This window comes from Phaethon aethereus, assembly GCF_964289735.1.
Source record: "Phaethon aethereus genome assembly, chromosome: 4".
Classification (NCBI taxonomy): domain Eukaryota; kingdom Metazoa; phylum Chordata; class Aves; order Phaethontiformes; family Phaethontidae; genus Phaethon; species Phaethon aethereus.
In genome coordinates this window covers 29,927,994-29,947,044 of record NC_138578.1, presented here as the reverse complement: position 1 = coordinate 29,947,044, position 19,051 = coordinate 29,927,994, and the positions used below count along the sequence as shown (strand labels likewise).

At 41.5% G+C, this 19,051-nt stretch overlaps 1 protein-coding gene across 1 annotated transcript in view; it reads right to left on the bottom strand.

The window, feature by feature from the left end:
- Positions 1-12,358, bottom strand: part of EMCN (endomucin) — a gene marked incomplete at both ends in the record, with an annotated part of 54,698 nt that extends 42,340 nt beyond the window's left edge. The window contains one exon of the mRNA XM_081998879.1: positions 12,298-12,358. Within this exon, the coding sequence (XP_081855005.1) occupies positions 12,298-12,358 (61 nt within the window). The remainder of the gene's footprint in view (positions 1-12,297) is intronic.
- Between the last annotated feature and the right edge of the window lie 6,693 nt (positions 12,359-19,051).

The following is a 19,051-nucleotide window of genomic DNA, read 5'->3' as shown; positions in this document are numbered from 1 at the left end:
CACCTGAGTACATTAATTTAAGGATCAAACTTAAGGTTTAATTCCTGATGTAGAAATAAACCTTCTGCATGGGCTTTCTACCCGGTGAGGTTTAGCATTGAGGTGTTTTTGGGCTTTCCTCCTCAGTAATGTTTTGCGGGGGCCCAGGTGGCACTTCCAGCTGAGGGGGAGAATGCAGAGCCGTGTTTGGGAAGCCCGGGCTCAGTTTCCTGCACAGCTTCAGGGTAATATTCTGCCAAGACACGTATAAAGTAGCTTTGAAGTAGCTGCCACTGATGCTTATGGCTGGGACAGTTCTCCAAGGATCTACCCAACTTCCTGCATGTCTGTGGCATCCACGCTGCAGTAGCGTGCTACTGTGGGAGCTTGTTGGTTTATGGCGTCACAAATAAGATAAATGGCTACGACTGCGGAGTAGAGATTACTCCATCCTCCCTGCTATGTTTACGTAGAAGAATACAGTTTAATTAGCTTAGATGGAGCTTCTGGAACTTAATCTGCCTCATTCAGATCAGCTTGAGTATTTCTATGTATTTTGCCACGTAGACACTTCCCATGTCCCATTTTCCAATCGATAAAAGAGGAATAACAGTATGTTCTTATTTTCTAGAGGACTACAAACTGCAACACACAATGGCACCACACTCTAGCATTAATGGAGTTATGCAAGAAACAGAGAGATCTGCAGGTCAAGATCTCAACTGCCTCTGCAGTTTTTATCATTTGGATCTTCCAGAACAATAATATGGATACAAGCTGCAACATTTGCATTTGCAACCGGTCTCAGCTTTCTCAATATTTTGCTTTGTCTGGAGCATATGTTCAGTGCAGAATCAACCCTCTGAAAATACTGCGGGAAGCTGTAACATGGGACAGAGCAAGGAATGGGATTAATTTTAGATAACTCTTGTTATTTCAGTCCTCCCTCTGCATTTCTGCAGTTTATTTTATTTCTAGATACAGCACTTTTTTCCCCACATCCTAATTGCACAAATAAGAGCTACCTAATACCAAGAGAAATGCATTGCCAGGAAAACTGCATGTTCAAGACAGGAATGTTTCTAGGAACAGAGGGGTTTATCTACAGTGTTTCAATAAATCTTGAGAACAGTCATCCCTGTAGTACTTTCAATTTCATCTAGAGTATTTTGTTAAGACTGAAATCATGACATGAAACTTCCTGAAAAAAATCACATAACAGTGTTGAATTGTGGTGATAGGTTAGTCACCGGTTGGCTAAAAATGAATAACTATAAAAATTATTTGGAAAAGCAACAAGGATCTTCTTGCAAAATCAAGATGCAAAAAATCTTAGAGGAAACATACATGCTTCCAGATCACAAAGAATTGTGTTTGGGATGTACTGTTAGAAGAGGTTTAAGTGCAATTTTAACAGTATTGTTCAAAACCATCAATTCTTTTCTTCCTATTTAAAATCCCTAAGATCACAAAAATCTGTGAATTAAACATTCAAGAATTAAAAAAAAATTAAAACCCTGCAGATATTGTGTCCTGAAAGGATTAATTTGATAAAAGTAATACTCTTTCTAGTACATTTAATCCTTAAAGGCTCAAACTTTAAATCTTTCCTCTATAGTCATATCAGCCAGAGTTTAAGTGGGAATCAAGGTTCTGATGTAATCCGGTAGACAGCTGGAGCTGATAACAGTGTGCAGTAAAGGATGTTAAATTAAACAAAGCCATTTGCAAACTTCATGAATTTGAAGCAAAGAAAAATACACAACCTTCAGGTCTTCATATTTCTTCAGAACGCTAAAGCAATACACAAGGCATGGCATGCCTGACACATACATTCAGATGTGTTTATAATAGTATCTGCACACCACCATTGGTGCTGTGACAGCACTGCATCCCTCATAACAGTCCCATGCTGGATCGCCGCCACTGCAGTATCATCACAAGTCAGAATTGCAAAGTGTTTTTCCAGCCTGGTCCCACGATGCTTTTGCACTTCTGCAAACGCTCTTTAACACAGCCTTCTGCAATATAAGCCATTTTCCTCCTCGGGGGTTTTCTCTGTTGTGAATATCTTACAATAGAGACTTGGAAGGACTGAGTGGGCCCTGAACAAAGTTACATCGGTCATGTTTAAGGTGAACCTCTGCGAGATGTAGTCAGATACTACAGGCAATGCTAAAAACCATAAGGCGGGATGACTGACCACCTTCTTTGCTGCCTGACGCCAGCCGGGGGAAGCCTGTGACTCCCGCTGCCAAGCTGTTACCTTGCTTTCAGTCACGCCTTTCTTCGGCAGCAAACTGAAAACATACTATAAAAATCCTGCGTGTTGAGATTTAACATTTAAGTTCAACTTTCTACTTCTCCGCTGTAGCTCCCGGCCCTGGTTTGCAGGCAGGTGTCACAGGACAGAGACAACCTGCTATAAAAGAGTGGGAATAAGCATGGACAGGAGCATGGGGGAAGACACCAGGGCAGGAAGGAGAAGCTCCTGGGCCACAAGGGCATAGCACCCTCCCTGCAGAAAACAAAAGCACCTGGAAACGGGAGAGAGAGGAAGACGTTAAGGAAAGGAGAGCATAAATGCAAAGGCGTGTAGCTGGGAAGGAAGAGAGTGACAGGGCTGCGCTTGCATGGCCTGGGAACACAGAGCAGCAACTGGGGCAACGCAGGACTTGGGCTCTGCAGAGGAAGCGCAAACCGGCTGGGCTGGAGGCACCCGGCAGGCAAGAGCTGAGGAGAGGAAGGAAAGGGAGGGAGCTGCCGCGGTTTCTCCAGCAGGGAACAGGGAGAAGGCAGGAAATGCAGCTTTGGTGCCAGCACTGCCCCGGGGCTCCTCCTGGTCGCCCAGGCCTGTGGCTAGCATGACCCAACGCTCGACACTAGAAGAGAGCTGCTGGGAGTTGCTCATTCCCCGAGCAAACAGCACTGTTTCCGCAAAGCCTGCTCAAAGCACCCAGCAACCAGCTCCTGCACAGGGAGCCACCATGCCGAGAAATGCTGAAGAAGCAGCTGCCAAGGACTGGCCTCAGCTAACATGGCTGTAGGTTGTTGAGGGCTCCCCCTCAAAAAAACCAGTAATGAGAAGGGTCGGATGAGTGACCCTGTGTTTTACCGAGTGTCTGAAGCAACCCAAGCACAGCACGCTTTGCCTCTCTGCACACGTGGACATAGAAATTTGGGCGCTTACCAGCCGGTTTCATGATTTTTTTCTTGACTCAGAAGAAACGCAAACTCCCTATCAAGGGCTTTTAATCACAAGCTTTCTCACTGCACTTTCTGCTCCTGCATGAAGCTCAGTGGATATCTTTATTACTGTGGACTACAGAGGGATGAGCACGTTGTTTGCACTCCATAAAATAATAAATGTGCTCAGCATGCTCATCAGCACTCCAGCCTGCCTTGGACAAAGGCTCCGAGCTCTGCACTTCTCTTTATTTAAACCTGCTAAACCTATTTAATAGGTTTTAATTAAACCCTTTAAAGCTATTTAAACCACCAGATTGTCACCCTTTGATGGTGATATATTTGTCTGTCCATGTGTAAGATAAAAGGTAGGAGTTACTAAGGGTTATTTTATAGTATGAAAAACAAACCACCACCCCCCTTGTGTTAGTCATGCTAAATCAATTTGAAAACGTCTTTGATGGGTGCAGTTTTATATAGAAAGAGCTTTTAACATATTATGCATTGCCGAGTAGAACAAGAAAAAGAGAGAAAGGAGAGCCCCTTCCCCTGCAACAGGAAAGAACAGGAGCGTTGGTTTAAGTCACCCCCACCCAGCAAGCGGAGAGAAAGCTACGTCCTTCTCTGGGTAATGCTTACAATGCCTTTTCCTTACCATGCTATTTGCAAGCCTATTTTTGTTTCCCAGGAAAGAGCGTGTTTGGGTAGGGCAGATACGAAACAGTCAGAGGGGAAGCTGAGCCCAGGTCAATCGGCAGTTCTTCTTTGCAACATGCTTGCAGCAGTTAGTAAAAATCACAGTTCTGCTCTATGTTTGTGATCCAAATGCATCTCCAGCAACATGACTAATTGTATAATTCAGGAAAGGGTCACTGCAGTGTCTGCTATGATGTATTTATTTATAGCGCATCCTGGATCAGCCCAGACACCCATTTCAGCCACACCCGCCCACGTCACTGTTCCTGACAAAGCTCTGAAAACCTCTGGAGCATCAGAAACCTTCTGTGGAAACACTGTAAATTGCTTCTATAATTAATGTAATTCCATGCTCAATTGATTCCCTCATCATGTTTTCCACGGTGCCTAGAACAAAGGTTAAACAGTACAGAACATCCCAAAGGGAAAGACCCAAATGGGCTTTGCAAGCCCAAAGTGGAGTACAGTCTCATTGGAGTAACATTGTACGCACAGATGAAGGATATACTTTGGAAATATCTGATTTTTGTAACTGGCACATGTAGCTGATGAAGACCTTGTCTGTGAGTATCTTGCAAAGTTGATGGAATACTCATGTTGTTTTGAACTTCTACCAACCTGATAGAACTGCTAAGCTCAGATGTGAAACTGGAATGCTTTTTTCACATGCTTTGTGTTCCAAAGTAGCCATTAAAAAAACAAAGTTGTTACTAGGAGAGCACTTGAAGCAGAGGGTCAGCACCGAGGACCTACACTATCAAAGAGCCATGGGAACTGCTGTGATAGCCACGCCAGCATCCACACTGATAACCAGCTTCCTAGTAGAGCAGAATGTGGACCATACTGAGCATGCTCAGGCTTGTCAAAACTCTGGGTCCCAGTCAGTGCACTGGGAAGTCATGGTGAGCTGGGAGGTGATCATCTCATGTTGATGAACAGCTATAGACATCACTTGTACTTTTATTGGCAATTAGCATAATTTTATTCCCCATGACAATTACAATGGTTGTGAATAAGTTATTCCATTCCTACTCAAACCTGTTTGCTCTTTTCTCTGTTGGCCATTTCTTCCATAAATGACCAGTCCTCACTTCTCAGTTTTTGTGCCTGAAAACAGTATTTTCTGCCAGTTCTTGGAAATGCAAGGTGAACACAGTTAGGGAGGAAGCAGGCAGTGCATTACAAGAAAGCGTCACTAAGCCAATAAGATAAATTGTGCATTAGTTCACCTAAATTCAACAGCGTTGAGATGCACTAGCCACATGACACTGTTAGCACAGGGAACGGCTTGCAAAGGGAAATGATAGATTCCTCTGAAGTCATTTGAACTAGATGGGATAAAATGTGCAGAGAACCAAAACACAGTCCTCATCAGGAGATTTTTTGCCTCTAATAGCTGTGCCGTGTCCTACCCTTGCCTCATCGGCATATTCCGGGGATTGGGTTATTTGGCACAGCTCTTTAATAAGTTCTTCCTCTTGCTACATGTTGGCAGCTACTCTAACGAGTTGTTGCAAGTGAAGCCCAACAGTCTGGTAAATACATTTGCTAGCTTCTGAACCACAGCAGATATATTAATACATTACTCTTCTAAGAAAAAAACCTTCCTTAAAGAGAACCTAAACCTGCTCCACTGTAATAGCCTTTCTGGGCAGGCGGCTTTTGGTGCTGGCTATAGTTTCCAAGATCTATGTGTTTTGTGGCAAAGCAGAGTTAAATTCCATAGGATGTCCAGAAAACTCCATAATTCAAAGAATTCCATCATTTTCAGAGAGAGATTTTAACAGTCCTGTGCAGAAACTGGTAACTACAATTGAATTCTCTCCTGGCCCCAGATATTTCTTTCGACACGCCACAGAATTCTGCCTTTACAACCATCTGTAGGAGTCAAGGGGAAATGAGATTTGGACAACTTGATAGAAGTTCAGAGAGTCTGTAATTCCTGGAGGGGGGGGAAAGCCCAAATTTTGGCTTTGGGGGACTGCAAATGGCAGTGTAAGCATTAGCCATGTATCATGTCCAAGCTCGCCCCTCTCTACCGGATGCGACACAGGGAATTTGGGGGTGAAAACATTTGAATTTCCTATTTTCTTGCCAGAGCAATCCTCAGATTTTTGCCATTTCACCTAACAATATTTGCTGATATTTTTCTTCCACAGCCTTTGAATGAGTTCGCAAACACTGATATTTACATCATCTATATTGCTGTGATATATAACCCATGCTGAGACGAGGAGGGGTAATTCATCTGTCAGAGAAAGATGATTTCAGACTGTCCTCACACTGGGATAGATAGCGTCACATGCATTAGCATTTAGAAGGTTGTTTTAGCTACTTGCCAGGTTAAACCACAACAGTTATCAACACTGTATTTCAAATAAAAGCCTAGGCTCAGTGTTCAGCATGCAAAGAAGAGGGAAAACTAGTAAAAAACAAAGGAATATATGGGGCTCTGATCAATTCAAATAATTATCATGTAATGAAAACACGCCTCAACAAATAGGTAAGGTATTTTACAGAGGAAAATAATGTGAATCATTGGCCAGGAAGGTTAATCAATCTCCTGGCACTGTTTTCCTCAGACTAACTAAAATCCAAAGTTTTTGCCATTCTGATGAGTTGTTGCCTCAATAGTCAAACCTGTCAAGCCCAAATATGGTATTAATCTCCTGCTAAAGATTATGAAAAAAGAAATCTGCAGGAAGCATAAACATCTCATTAATATAATCAGGGATTTAATAGATTTAACCCTAAAGTTTTGATTACACTGACACTCCTCAAACAAAGTACCACACTGAGAAATCACGGCATTAAGACAAACTGAATGTGCTTTTTTGAAAGATTACATATCTTGTAGAAATCTTCTGACAGCAAGGCTGGTGTAGTGCTCCCATCCCAGCAAAACATGTAATTTCATTAGAGTGATAAGGCAGAAAGGTTACAGCAGATAAATATGATGCAAAACTATGTGCCACTTGCTCTGTGGTTTCAGCAACCTGAAATGCGTTGCTATCTACAGCACACAGGTAACACCCAGGAGCTTGTTAGTGCCATTGGAAAAAAGGGATTAAAAACTGTAAAAATACTCTATTGATAAATAGGCTAGGATTTTCACCCGTACCAAAGTCAAGCAAGCACCTACTTTCCACATAAAAGGAGTCAGAAAATCCCTGCCCTGTTACTGGTTTGAAATGTAACCTTTGGAGCGTTAGCTAGTTAGTCTGGCCTGAAAGTAGCCGTTGTCTATCCCGGCTGCCAAGAAAAAAAATTTATTTGGAATTAATTTGGACCCCTCCAGACCAGCCTCTAGTACATGTGTGGGTGGCATCAGAGGGCTTCCTACCCCCTTTCTCCCTCTCCCACAAGGGGACAATACCCCAGCAGATCACACCTGCAGAATTCTGTTCCCTTAGAGCCATTGTATCAGCAAGCAATTATCAGAGCACAGCTTTCTCACATGGGGAGATAAATTCAGAAGGCACAGCATAGAGATAGCATCGCATTAAATTGTGTCAAACCACTTTTCCTGTTGCAGGTAGTTCTGGCTGCTGCAGCGTGCCGCTGTTAGGGCATGCAAGGTATCACTCCTGACAGCTCAGGTGCTGGGACAATGACGGTGGCTTTCATGGCAGGACATGGTGCAACTCAGGGTTTTGATGACTCTGTTTAAATCTGGGACACCTACTTTTAGAGTGCTAGCTGAAACCAAAAGTAAATGTTTGCCTTCTAGAGGAGACAGGTCTTTACTTGTATTTGGAAAGAACTGCTACACACACAAATCCAACATTGTCTCTCTGTTTACAGAATTGCAAAATAAAATCATTAAAGGGTCTTCCTTGAGTTGTCTCAGCAAAAAATACAAACAAACAACACCCCACCCCCCCTTCACAAGCAACGCAAGTAATAAAGATGTCTTTCCCGTGTGATTTTACTGTGGGGCCTTACTTATTTTTAGACTGTGAAGTTAGCCTGGCTACCAACTGGTACCAGTGAAAAATACCACCTTCCCTAGGTTAAGAGTTTCTTAAAGATTGCTTTTAATTTTTATTTTTGCAGGTTTTTCATACAGGACTCAGATGCATAAACAATTGGAGACCAAATTCAAGATCCTTTCCTACATAGAACAAACACACAAAACCAAACCAAAACATAAGTCTCAGCAGATCTTTTTTCCTAATTTATAAAGGAATAAAGATTAATAAGAACTCTAGGTTTTAATTCAGGTAAAAGAGACAGCTAAATAAAAGACAAAACATTATACTAAACTTTCAGAAGAGACAAACATTTGTTGGGCATGTTATATGGCATTATGTATTCTCAGGTTTGGAGCCTAATGCTGCAGGCAATTTGCCCTTCAAATTCAGTTTCTATTTATTTTAGCTGCAAATCATAATCGCTTTATCAAGCAGGTACCAAGCCATCTGCTTCTATCCTCAGTAAATGCAGTAAACTTGCATTTGGGTTTGGGGATAGAACAAGCAGTTTTCTTCTGTCCAGTAATAAATACACCTTTAAAATCCATTACGCAAAACTGGCCCAATCTGAGAAAGCTCTAATGAATGAAAAAAAGGGGGGGGGGGGGGGCGGGAACAGGACAAAAAAAAAAAAATCTGTACAGGAACAAAAATTCAATTAAAGGCTATGGTAAACTCCAGCACTACAACTTCATTTTTGAGAAAGCTAGTCTTGCAAACCACTAGGAACGGCAGAAACACCCAAAACACTTTTTTTTTTTTCCTCAACAGGCAAACTCTCAAGACATTCAAAGTTTGGGTTCAAGCAAGCTAAAGATGTGAAAAATCAGCTGGTTATCTATAAGCCTATTCACATTTCTCATATTTTCAGAGATGAGACAATGAAGTGAGGGTCTGTGCCTTGCTGGTCTCTCCCAGAGCACAACCATGAATAATCAACCAGAATGAGGGGAGACCATGCTCAAAAGCTTTAACGGCTCAAAACGGTTTAGTTAGTATTTAATTTTAAAAATTACTTATTTAAAAGCCTTACAGTCTTGTGAGCTGAGAACATAGAAGATGGAAAAGGAAAAGGTTTATCCATCTCCTCTAGTTAACATCGACAAGAGCAGTTCAGGCAGCTTCAAATGTATGTAATCACTACAGGAGCTCTGGTTTAGTGGAACTTTTCTCAAGCTATCAGCCTGGGAGCTGGGATTAATCTGCTGTGTTGTGGGGTTGGGATGATGTCGCAGGCTCCACAGCATCCCCTTAACGGGGAAGGGAGTTGGGAAGCATGTAACTTGGGGTTGGGGTCAATCCATAGTGTAATGGAACAGCTCCAAATTGCTTCAGTGGCCTTTGGACCAGGCTCTCAATGCCAAGATTTTCTCCTACCTTTCCAAAATGAAAAGCACCTTTTTTTTTTTTTTTTTTTTTTTTCTGTAGTGCCATCAATTTTGACATGAGTACTCCTGGAGAAAGGTACTGCTAGCTGTCAACAGGGGTCACTAATCAGACATTAATAAACCCACCCATTGTACATATACAACACAAGACAGTACATTCCAGCTCCTACGTTGGAGTGCATAACCTGAACCCACCCAGACTGATGCCAAGAGGAACACAATCCCACTCTTTTCTGCTATCATTTCTGCAAGAAAGAAGCCTGGGTGCCTGGGTGAGAAGGAAGCTGTGGTGTGCTACAAGCACTTTGTGGAGGACATCTGCTATGCTGTGCAGCTATAGCCATGCTGTATTACAAGACCAAGGCACAGGAAGATGTAACCTCTGAGTACTTACATTATAAGCACATGCCAATTCCTCTCCTTTCATATTTAATAAGAACAAACTTCACCTTTACACATTTTTAAAGTAATTACATCTTAACGCAGACTCAAAAACATTTATATTTGATTACTATCCTTTGGCAATACATTCTTTGACTCATTCCAGTGCTGTCTGTTGTTTAAAGCTGAAAATGCTGTGAACGAACCCAGAAAGCATTTTTATCTGAGATACAGTTTGGAGTGGGTAAGAATAAAGGGCACTATGCCAGGAGGACTGAACACCTTGAGATGAGCATGTAGTAGCACATACTACAAACTTTCTCCAAGAGTGCTCTTGTCAAGATTGATGGCACTACAAAGCACTGATTTAAGCATGTCATTTAGCTCTCAAAGGGTTGAGAAAAGCCTTGAGAGGAGGGACAAGTTGTCAGGAGCCTGTTGGCCTCTGCATCTGTACATAACTGAGCCTCTACTAATTTGCTGACAGAGGGTAGATCCCACCCAAATATTAGGGACTTCTGAGGATGCAAGATCCCAAATGAATTAGAAAATTACCAAGAAAGCAATGCCAGTATACAGGCTGAAGACAAGGCATGAAATTTGGAAGCCTGCGGGAGACTTGGTACATTCTTTCCTACCCACAATGGAAACATCCTTGTCCACTTCTGCATGATTTACAAAAGATACAAAGACAAGCAGCTTATGTGTACCATGTGAAGAGGCTGCAAGCCCACACATTACTTGTCTTGGTAAGCTTTGAAGACAAACTACCACAAAACCTGGGGGAGGGAGTATTAAAATGCTGGGGTGTGATTTGACCTATAAATTTTATTGAGCATAATTTTAAAATACTGAAAGTGTTTCTAAGCAACTGGAGAAAAGTCTTGCTGCTGTCTCCAGGGTTCAAAAAAAGGAGAATGAGCATGAGGGAGTCTGGTGTCAGCCTTCCTACTATCTATTCCTCTCTTCAGATTATAAGATTGGGCCATTACAGTCCAGATGTCCAGGACACTTTAGAGGTCACAAACAGTGAAAATCCAAAGACTTTGGTCCAGCCTCATATAACAGACAATGAAATTGTTTCTGTCTTAACAGGTTGAGGCATGGGATAACCTGAAGGAAGCTTGACCAGATTATGTACTTTTACTTTCACAAGGTAGATAAAGACGTACTCCAAATTTCTGCACACGTATTCTTCATTCTCTAATGTGGATTTACCAACAGAATTTCACTACTGTGTCTACCTTGCAATAAATCATTTAAAAAAAAAAACTTTTACCGAACCAAAATTGTTCAGAGCAAATGTATCTTATATAAAATTTGCTTATTCACTGTTATCAGTTCTCGTGCGTTCATACCACACAGCGGGGGGGAAATCCTTTTTAAAGAAGGGGTTGTATAAAATTGACAGAATTCCTCCCACCTGTGCATGTTGCTTTCTGATAAGATTTATGGACTGTTGTTTTAAATATGCTCCTTTTGATGTAACTCCACTTTGCTTTTCTGAAGTTGTGAAATTAAAGGTTTAACAATGACAGGAGGCTATTTTTGCTGGGAGTAGTAGACAGAGAATAAATAGTAACTCAACATAGACTTTTGGGGCTTGTACTTACTTACTTAACATAATTTTAAAAGCAGTTTTTTCTGTGGCACAATCTTATTTTTAATCTCCTTTATTGATTTTTTTTTTCCTAACAGCAATGAGCCCAAGTAATAGCATAAGCTACACCACAAAAGACATTTTTAGATTTTAACATGTAATCTGAACATTTTTTTAGGCCAGTTAATCTAGTGTTATCAATTTTTTAACCTCCAAGTCATAAAATCCCTTACAGGCAATCTATAGTTGGAAGCTTTGGTTATAAGTATTCACACCAGAGGACCAGCAAATGAAAGTACAGATAAAAAGCAGATTTGAATTCAAATGTATCTTTTGACAAAGGTGGTGATAGAGTCTGGCACTTATTACAGTTTCTCTCACCTTTTCAGGTTTTACTACTTAATTCCACTTTAAAAGCATGATCTTTCAAGCTGCAGAATAATTAAAACAGCAGTTCAGTGACCATATGAACACCACGAAGTTTGATTAAATGTGTGTGTTTAAGAATAATTTTTAAAAGATATTGCACTCAGTAACTAATATTGCCCCTAGGCTTGCATCCCTCATTATTTGACACTCCATAAATGCTGTAAGCCCCTATATCTCTGGGGGTGAAACTAAGATAATTTCTGAGAGATACCCTTGGCCAAACTTATTGCTGGCATAGTGCCAGGGAAATCCATCAGGGCAGATTTGATTTGCAAGAGCAGTATTTGCAAAATCTGACAGATATTTCAATTCCCGCCTTAAAGCCATCTCTACAAAAGATGCTTTATTTCAAAGGAGAAAAAAAAACCAGAACAGAACACCTTTGTAAATACACTTTTGCTTTTTAACTCAGACTGAGGAGCTTCGTGACATCTGGAAAGAGAGCTGTCACAAAAATACAACAGCAGGAAAGTTTTTCACAGAACATATTATAACTCAACTACCAGTTAGTACCTTCTTCTCCTTCAACACACAGTTTTTCAATCACTGAACTGAACCCCCCCCCCCCCCAAAAAAAAACCTTCCAGCTACTGACAGCTAAGCTTTTGCTCACAAAACACCCTATAGATGTGACAAGTCTGTCCAAAAAAACTAAAGAACGTACCTCCCACAGTGCAAACACAGAGTACAGCTAGGAAAACGGCGACATTCCCCAGGAGCTTCATGCTTGGTGGTGGTGGTGGCAGCGGCGGCGGCAGTGCTGTCAGCTCTCCCTTGCACAGCTGGGCAGGGAGTGCTCTCTCACTCTGAGGCAGGCCTTAATTACTCCATGGAAAAAGGTGTGTAGAGACTCTGCCTAGTCACTGCCCATTCCTGCTTATTTTGGGGACTTTGATAAAGAACAGGAGGAAACACAACATACTCCCTCTGGGAGTTCAGTACGGAGGAGATTTATTGTTTCAGTCCTTACAGGAACTCCTTTTCTTTGGCAGTGAACCGTGTTTTTGTTAATACATTATTTTGTTCTTCTTCGGCCACGAGGTCAGGAAGGTTTTTGAACAGAGGCAAATCTTTCTTTAGAATATGCTATACATCACCAACTTCCATACTGTAGCTGAGGATACTTTTAAAGGGGACATTTATAAGCGGCGAGGAAGCCCAGGTAGTGGGGGATAATGCAGCCAGGAAGAGAGGAGCAAAATAAACAATCAGAGTCCTCACCTGGCTCTTCTTTGTGTTGTGTAAGGTTGCTTTGGTGAAAATCACAGCTGCTTCACTTTAAAGGCAGAAAGAGTATCTCCCTGAGAGATCTGCCATCCTGCAACTGAAAGGATGTAAGGGGCTACCAGCACAGGGTGAGGAAATGACTCCAGCAAGGAGAGACTCTGGGTGCCACAGAGTTAGGGCTGGGGTGTGTATTTTTTTCTTTAAATGAAAACCAGGCTTCTTATTTTTTTTAAATTTGGAAATTTGCAACTAGTGTTGACTGTGTCTGCTCCATTAGTAATGGAAGGGGTTTTTTTTATTCTTCTGTATGGGTGCTTGCTGTGCCATGGAATGGGAATACAGTCCCCAGAGTGAGCCTCTTACCTGGCTCTCTAACAAGCCAGCCCAGAATTGCTCCCTTCTCCTCAGGACCCGCTGATCTGGGAAACTTTGGTATCTCTCCTTCTCACAGCTGTTTCTCTGACTTCTGTAGGAAAGACTTCTCTGACTTCTTTCTTCTCAGGAAGAAACCTGAACAGAGCTGTAGAGTTAAAGGCTATCAAAACATGATCTTGTAATACTCCTGTGCTCTGTGCATTAATGATCTAAGGCAGCTGATGGCATTTAATGACAAAACTTCAATCACAATGAAAACACAGTGCAGTATATTTGCTCATCTCCCTCTCTGTCAACTCTCAGGAAAGTTTGGCAGAAAAATTGACCTCACAAACAGCCTGACTCATTAAATAGTCAACTGTACTTATTGCAGTAATTAAGATTTTTTTTTTTTTCCTCATGATTGTTTCTTGCTATAAGGAAAAGTTTTGGAACGGCCTTGCATGCAGGAACTCCCAGCAGCTAAGCCACCGTGCTTCCAACAACAGTACTGTTTTATTCATGGGATGAGGAAAATGGTAGCAGCTCAGCATCATGTGTGGAATAACTTCTGTTTAGTTAAAGAAATTACATTCCTACATCTTAAGACTATGACACATCCTCTGTCTATTGCAGGTGACAGAAGCTGTTGCTCAGTAGAAATCTGATGCTAGACAATTAATTTCTGGCAATTCAAATTGGACAAACTTAGGTATTTGCATCCATGAGAGATGCAAACATGTAAGTTCTCCATAGCAAGACTGTGTTTTCACCATCATTGGAAAGGATCACACAGTAATACAAACTTGACTCAGAGTATACTCAGGTGGGCCACATAATGACACTTTTGTCTAGTTGGTCAGAACATATGTCAGGGAGTTAGCACCAGTGCTGTTGTTGTGCTAGTTTTATGTAGAAGTAGGGCCTACAGTTAGAACGGGCTAGACAAGCAGTTACTATTGCAGCAGAAAGCCTTCAATCAAAAAGATAAATCTAAACATGGAGAATAAATTCATCCCAGGTTTATGCTGTTCCTGATGCAATAAGAGGGACTCTAACCTTGTATTTAACTGCATTGACAAACCACCTCCTGAAATGTTAATTCTGAAGGACACAGAAAGGAATATTATTTTATTGACTGAAATGAAACCTCTGCAAGATCTAACAGGTCTGAGGACAGGTCCAACCTGACCTTGAATGCTTCCAGGGATGGGGCATCTACCACCTCTCTGGGCAACCTGTGCCACTGCCTCATGACCCTCATTGTGAAAAATTTCTTCCTTACATCATCTACTGTAAATCTTTTAGTTTAAAACCATTACCCCTTGTCCTATTGCAACAGGCTCTGCTAAAAAATTTGTCCCCATCTTCCTTATAAGCCCCCTTGAAGTACTGAAGGCTGCAATAAGGTCTCCCTGGAGCCTTCTCTTCTCCAGGCTGAACAATCCCAACTCTCTCAGCCTGTCCTCACAGGAGAGGTGTTCCATCCCTCTGATTGCTTTTGTGGCTCTCCTCTGGACCTGCTCCAATAGGTCCATGTCTTTCCTGTGCTGAAGGCTCCAGAGCTGGACGCAGGACTCCAGGTGGGGTCTCATCATACTGGCGTAGAGGGGCAGAATCATCTCCCTTGACCTGCTGGCCACGCTTCTTTGGATGCAGCCCAGGATATGGTGGGCCTTCTGGGCTGCAAGCTTACATTGCTGGCTTATGTTCAGCTTTTTATCCACCAGTACCCCCAAATCCTTCTCGGCAGGGTTGCTCTCAAACTCTTCATCCCCCAGCCTGTATGGATACTGGGGGTTGCCCTGACCCATGTGCAGGACCGTGCACTTGGCCTTATTGAACCTCATGAGTTTCACACAGGCCCACTTCCCAAACTTGTCCAGGTCCCTCTGGATGGCATCCCATCCTTCAGGCGTGTCAACCACACCACTCAGCTTTGTGTCGTCTGCAAACTTGCTGAGGGTGCACTTGATCCCACTGCCTATGTCACCGATGAAGATATTAAACAGTACTGGTCCCACTACGGACCGCTGAAGGACACCACTCATCACCGATCTCCATCTGGACATTGAACCATTGGCCACTATCCTCCATGTGCGACCATCCAACCAGTTCCTCAGCCACGGAACAGCCTACCCATCCAATCCATATTTCTCCAATTTAGAGAGGAGGATTTTGTCAGGGGCCATGTCAATGGCCTTACAGAGGGCCTTTGGGCTTCCCTAGGCTTTGAGAATGCCAAAGAGAGTATTGATTTGGTTCAGTGCTGTCCATCTGAGTAGCAGCATCCCAACAAGTCCTCAGTGTGGTGCTGCTGCTGAAGATGATGACTGTGGTTACCTGCAACTCACTGAAAGCAGAAAGCGTACAAAGTGTTACAGCCCTGCAGTAGCTATCCATATCGCAGGTACAAGTGTGGAAAAGGCTCCCCAAACTCATGCAAGGTGTTGGAAGGGAAAGAAAGAGAAAGGGCCAACTGTCTTTTCCTTACACCATGTCATGCAATTCAAACTGTACTTCTGAGAGTCCTAAGGCAACTTACTGCCTCCCTGAAACATCAAGAGAACTGTGCCCGTCTGAGATACTAACATCAACATCAAAGGTGGCTATGTCTTGCTAGATCAAACCTGGTATGGATAGCAGCAGCATGCACAGTAAGGAATAATAGGAATAGAAAGGGAGCAGCTCAAAGAACTCACTGAAGGAAAAACTGGCCAAAGCTGACTTGTAGCTTCTGGCTTAGAGTATCCGAGATGCAGAAGAGAGCTTCTCACAACTCTTGTCAATGGAAACATTTTTTTCCTTTCAAAAGAAATCAGTTAAGGTTTTAAAAACTTCCAGAGATCTTTGTAGCAAAAGATTATTCCTCTATGTGTTCACTGAACAGAAATCATCTCTTTTTCTCCCTACCAGCAAGTAAGTTTTCCTCTATTGAATAAATGTTTTTCTTTCTTTCCTCAAACCAAGAAACTTAGCTTCAGTGCCAGTGTGTGCTTTGTTTTGTAAAGAGAAATTTGGTCATCGGTACTGCTGCCAACTGTGGTATTACTGCCAATGCTGGAATATCTGGAGTTTCACTTCAAGACCCAGAACAAGTGACTGTGTGACAGTCTCAGTTTCCACATTTTTTCAAGTAAGATTTTAGCCCTTCTAGTTGCAGAAGAAAACTTGAAACATGACCAAAGAGCACTCTAGAGAATGAAAGGACTCTCTGTTTTAAAATACCGTTATTTTGTAGTCCAATAGTGGTTGAGGTAGTCCGAGTTATATATTTATTTTGCCAGTGTGGTATTTCATTATTAAAGGGAAACCATTTACTGCCACAGTGGATTTGCAGTTCCAGATTTATTAGTCTCAGGCTGTATTTATATATTCTTTCTTAGTTCACATTGCTTGGAGCAAAACATTGCCTTTTTATGCACAGTTCTCCTATGAGGTTCAAATAGTCCCCTTCAGATTTAGAGAATGTAAAAATTTTACATATAGTTCAATATTCTTGAAGCACCACTGCATAAAAAAGGAAATAATATGGACAGCCATGCTGCCTTGCTGTGGGCTACTGGCAATATCCAATGTGCGTGCAAAGAGTAAATTTGTCAAAGTCTTCACAAAAGCAAGAATATAAAGACACAAAGATACACAGTCTTTGGTGATTTACTAAAGTGAAGAAACAAACACACTGACTAAATTTGCAGGCCTTTCCCATTGGTGCTTGCTATCCTCTCCACTGATGTTTATTTTAACTCTTATAAGCAGAATGATCAAAAAAGAGCAAGATAATCTCAAACTCCTATTGTTTTGCTGCATCTGTATTTCATCAAATATATCTAAAATGACATTTTATTGGAAATTACCTGTGACTTACCTGTACATTCGGTTATAATCCCATAAGCAGGGTTAATTTACATTGAAAAACACAGTTGTAACAGCATTGAAATACATTGCTTAGTTACACTTCCTGTTCTTTTAAAAATTGTTTAAAAGTACTTGGTTTAGTCTATTACATATATTAAAAATTTAATACAAAGTAGAACTCCAAAGAACTTGACTATAGCAGTATGAAACCAAGATATTTTGATGGTCATGTATAGAAGTTACTCTGAAAATTCATGCTGAGGGACATTTTAAAATGTAGATATTTTGTTCTGAATTTTTTATGGAAGCATTGGAACATCTCAGGGAATAGAAATGTCAGTGCCCAAATTCCTCTGCACACAATAATATTAAAAATATGAAAGATCAGGCTCACAAATGTATTTAAGTGCTTAAAAAAACCAAGTCACTCACCTTTTCTTTGTAGCACGGAAATGCTTAAATATCATTGATTTGATTCAGAGCCAGCCACTAATGTGAAAAATTCCACTAAATCTCTAAGTGCCTAGATGCCTTTGTGTAGGCATTAAAGACCAAAATGCTTTTAGTCTGTATTCAGTACTCTTTTTATGAAAGATATTTTCAAGGCCAGATCTAATAGAATTACTGCAACTCTAGGTATTGAGTTTGTTTATTTGCAATACCAACAGACTCTGTAAGGATATCTATTACTGCACAGCATGTTTTTCCTACTCTTTCATACCTGGAACTCTATGGATGTACTACAGGGAGTGAAAATATCTTTGAAGGACCTGGCTCAATGTTTATTCACTTGCAATTGATACAAGTCAAGACAATATTTGTAGAAATGTAGTTGCCACTCTGCTAGAGTGCCAGACTTCAAAGGATGTTGTACGTTTGAGGTATTCAGTAGATACACATCACTGTCAAAAGGGTGCAGCAAATTTATGCTCCCCAGCTACCTCTGTACATGTCTCTCTTACTGTATGCTCCCATTGCTGCTGCTAGCAAAACACAAGATAGAAAGAGGGCTCTGCACTTACATGTTTCCTGTTCCCAAAACTGTATTTCCATCCTGAGCCACAGTTTATTTCACCATCTCATGAGTCTTGGCTATCAATACAGTCATATTTTTCTGCTCAGTCCTTATTTCCTAACCCAGTAGACAATATATTTTAATGAAAGGACACCAATTTACCCTCTACCTGATGACCTGGTTCATTGGCTTCAGAAGTTACTCAGATCTGGATTATGTATTTGAAGAGCTGTACTTGGTTGTTGTTGACTAGTCACCCTGTGGTTGTCCCTTGACTTTGTGAGCTCCTCCCTTCGAGTTGCAACGTGCTACTTAACAGCCAAGGTCCTTCTAAAGACACCATTCTAGGTCCATTCTTTCTCTGTTGGTGTTACTGATATACGGATATTTCAATCTCACTGGACAGAGAGAAGCTTAAGCATAACTACAGTGTCAGAGAGAAGAAAGCTACGGAGGGAAAAGGTACGGCTGCCCCAAGTCATATTTCATGCTTACGTACAGGGAGTCAGTGGAGCTGGATGAGAGAGACCACAAACAGGCATTCTAGGTATACAAAAAAATGTGGACTTACAAACTTAGAGCAAGGAACTTCATGTCATGTAAAGACTCACACAGAATGTGTTTATAGGCTTTGCATCCTGTCCTGAGCTAATGAAATGGGAAACAGTGAGTCAGTCTCAGTTTCTCATGTTATTTGAAACGCATGGAATGATTATATGGTTGGCTGTCTCAGAGGAAACAAAACAGAAGTATGTGTTTGAACCATGCCTTAATTTTCCAAAAGGCTGAATAAATCCAGTCGCTATCTATCCAGATATATATCTCATCTTTCTTGTGGTAAACTGCAATGAGCTCATTCTTCTTGGGTCTGGTTAAAAAATAGGCAGCAGTATGGGACTGCAGTGGACCTCAGTACTGAAAAGTGAGATGTACTTCCTGTTCCAACCCTACTTGTCAGTTTTCC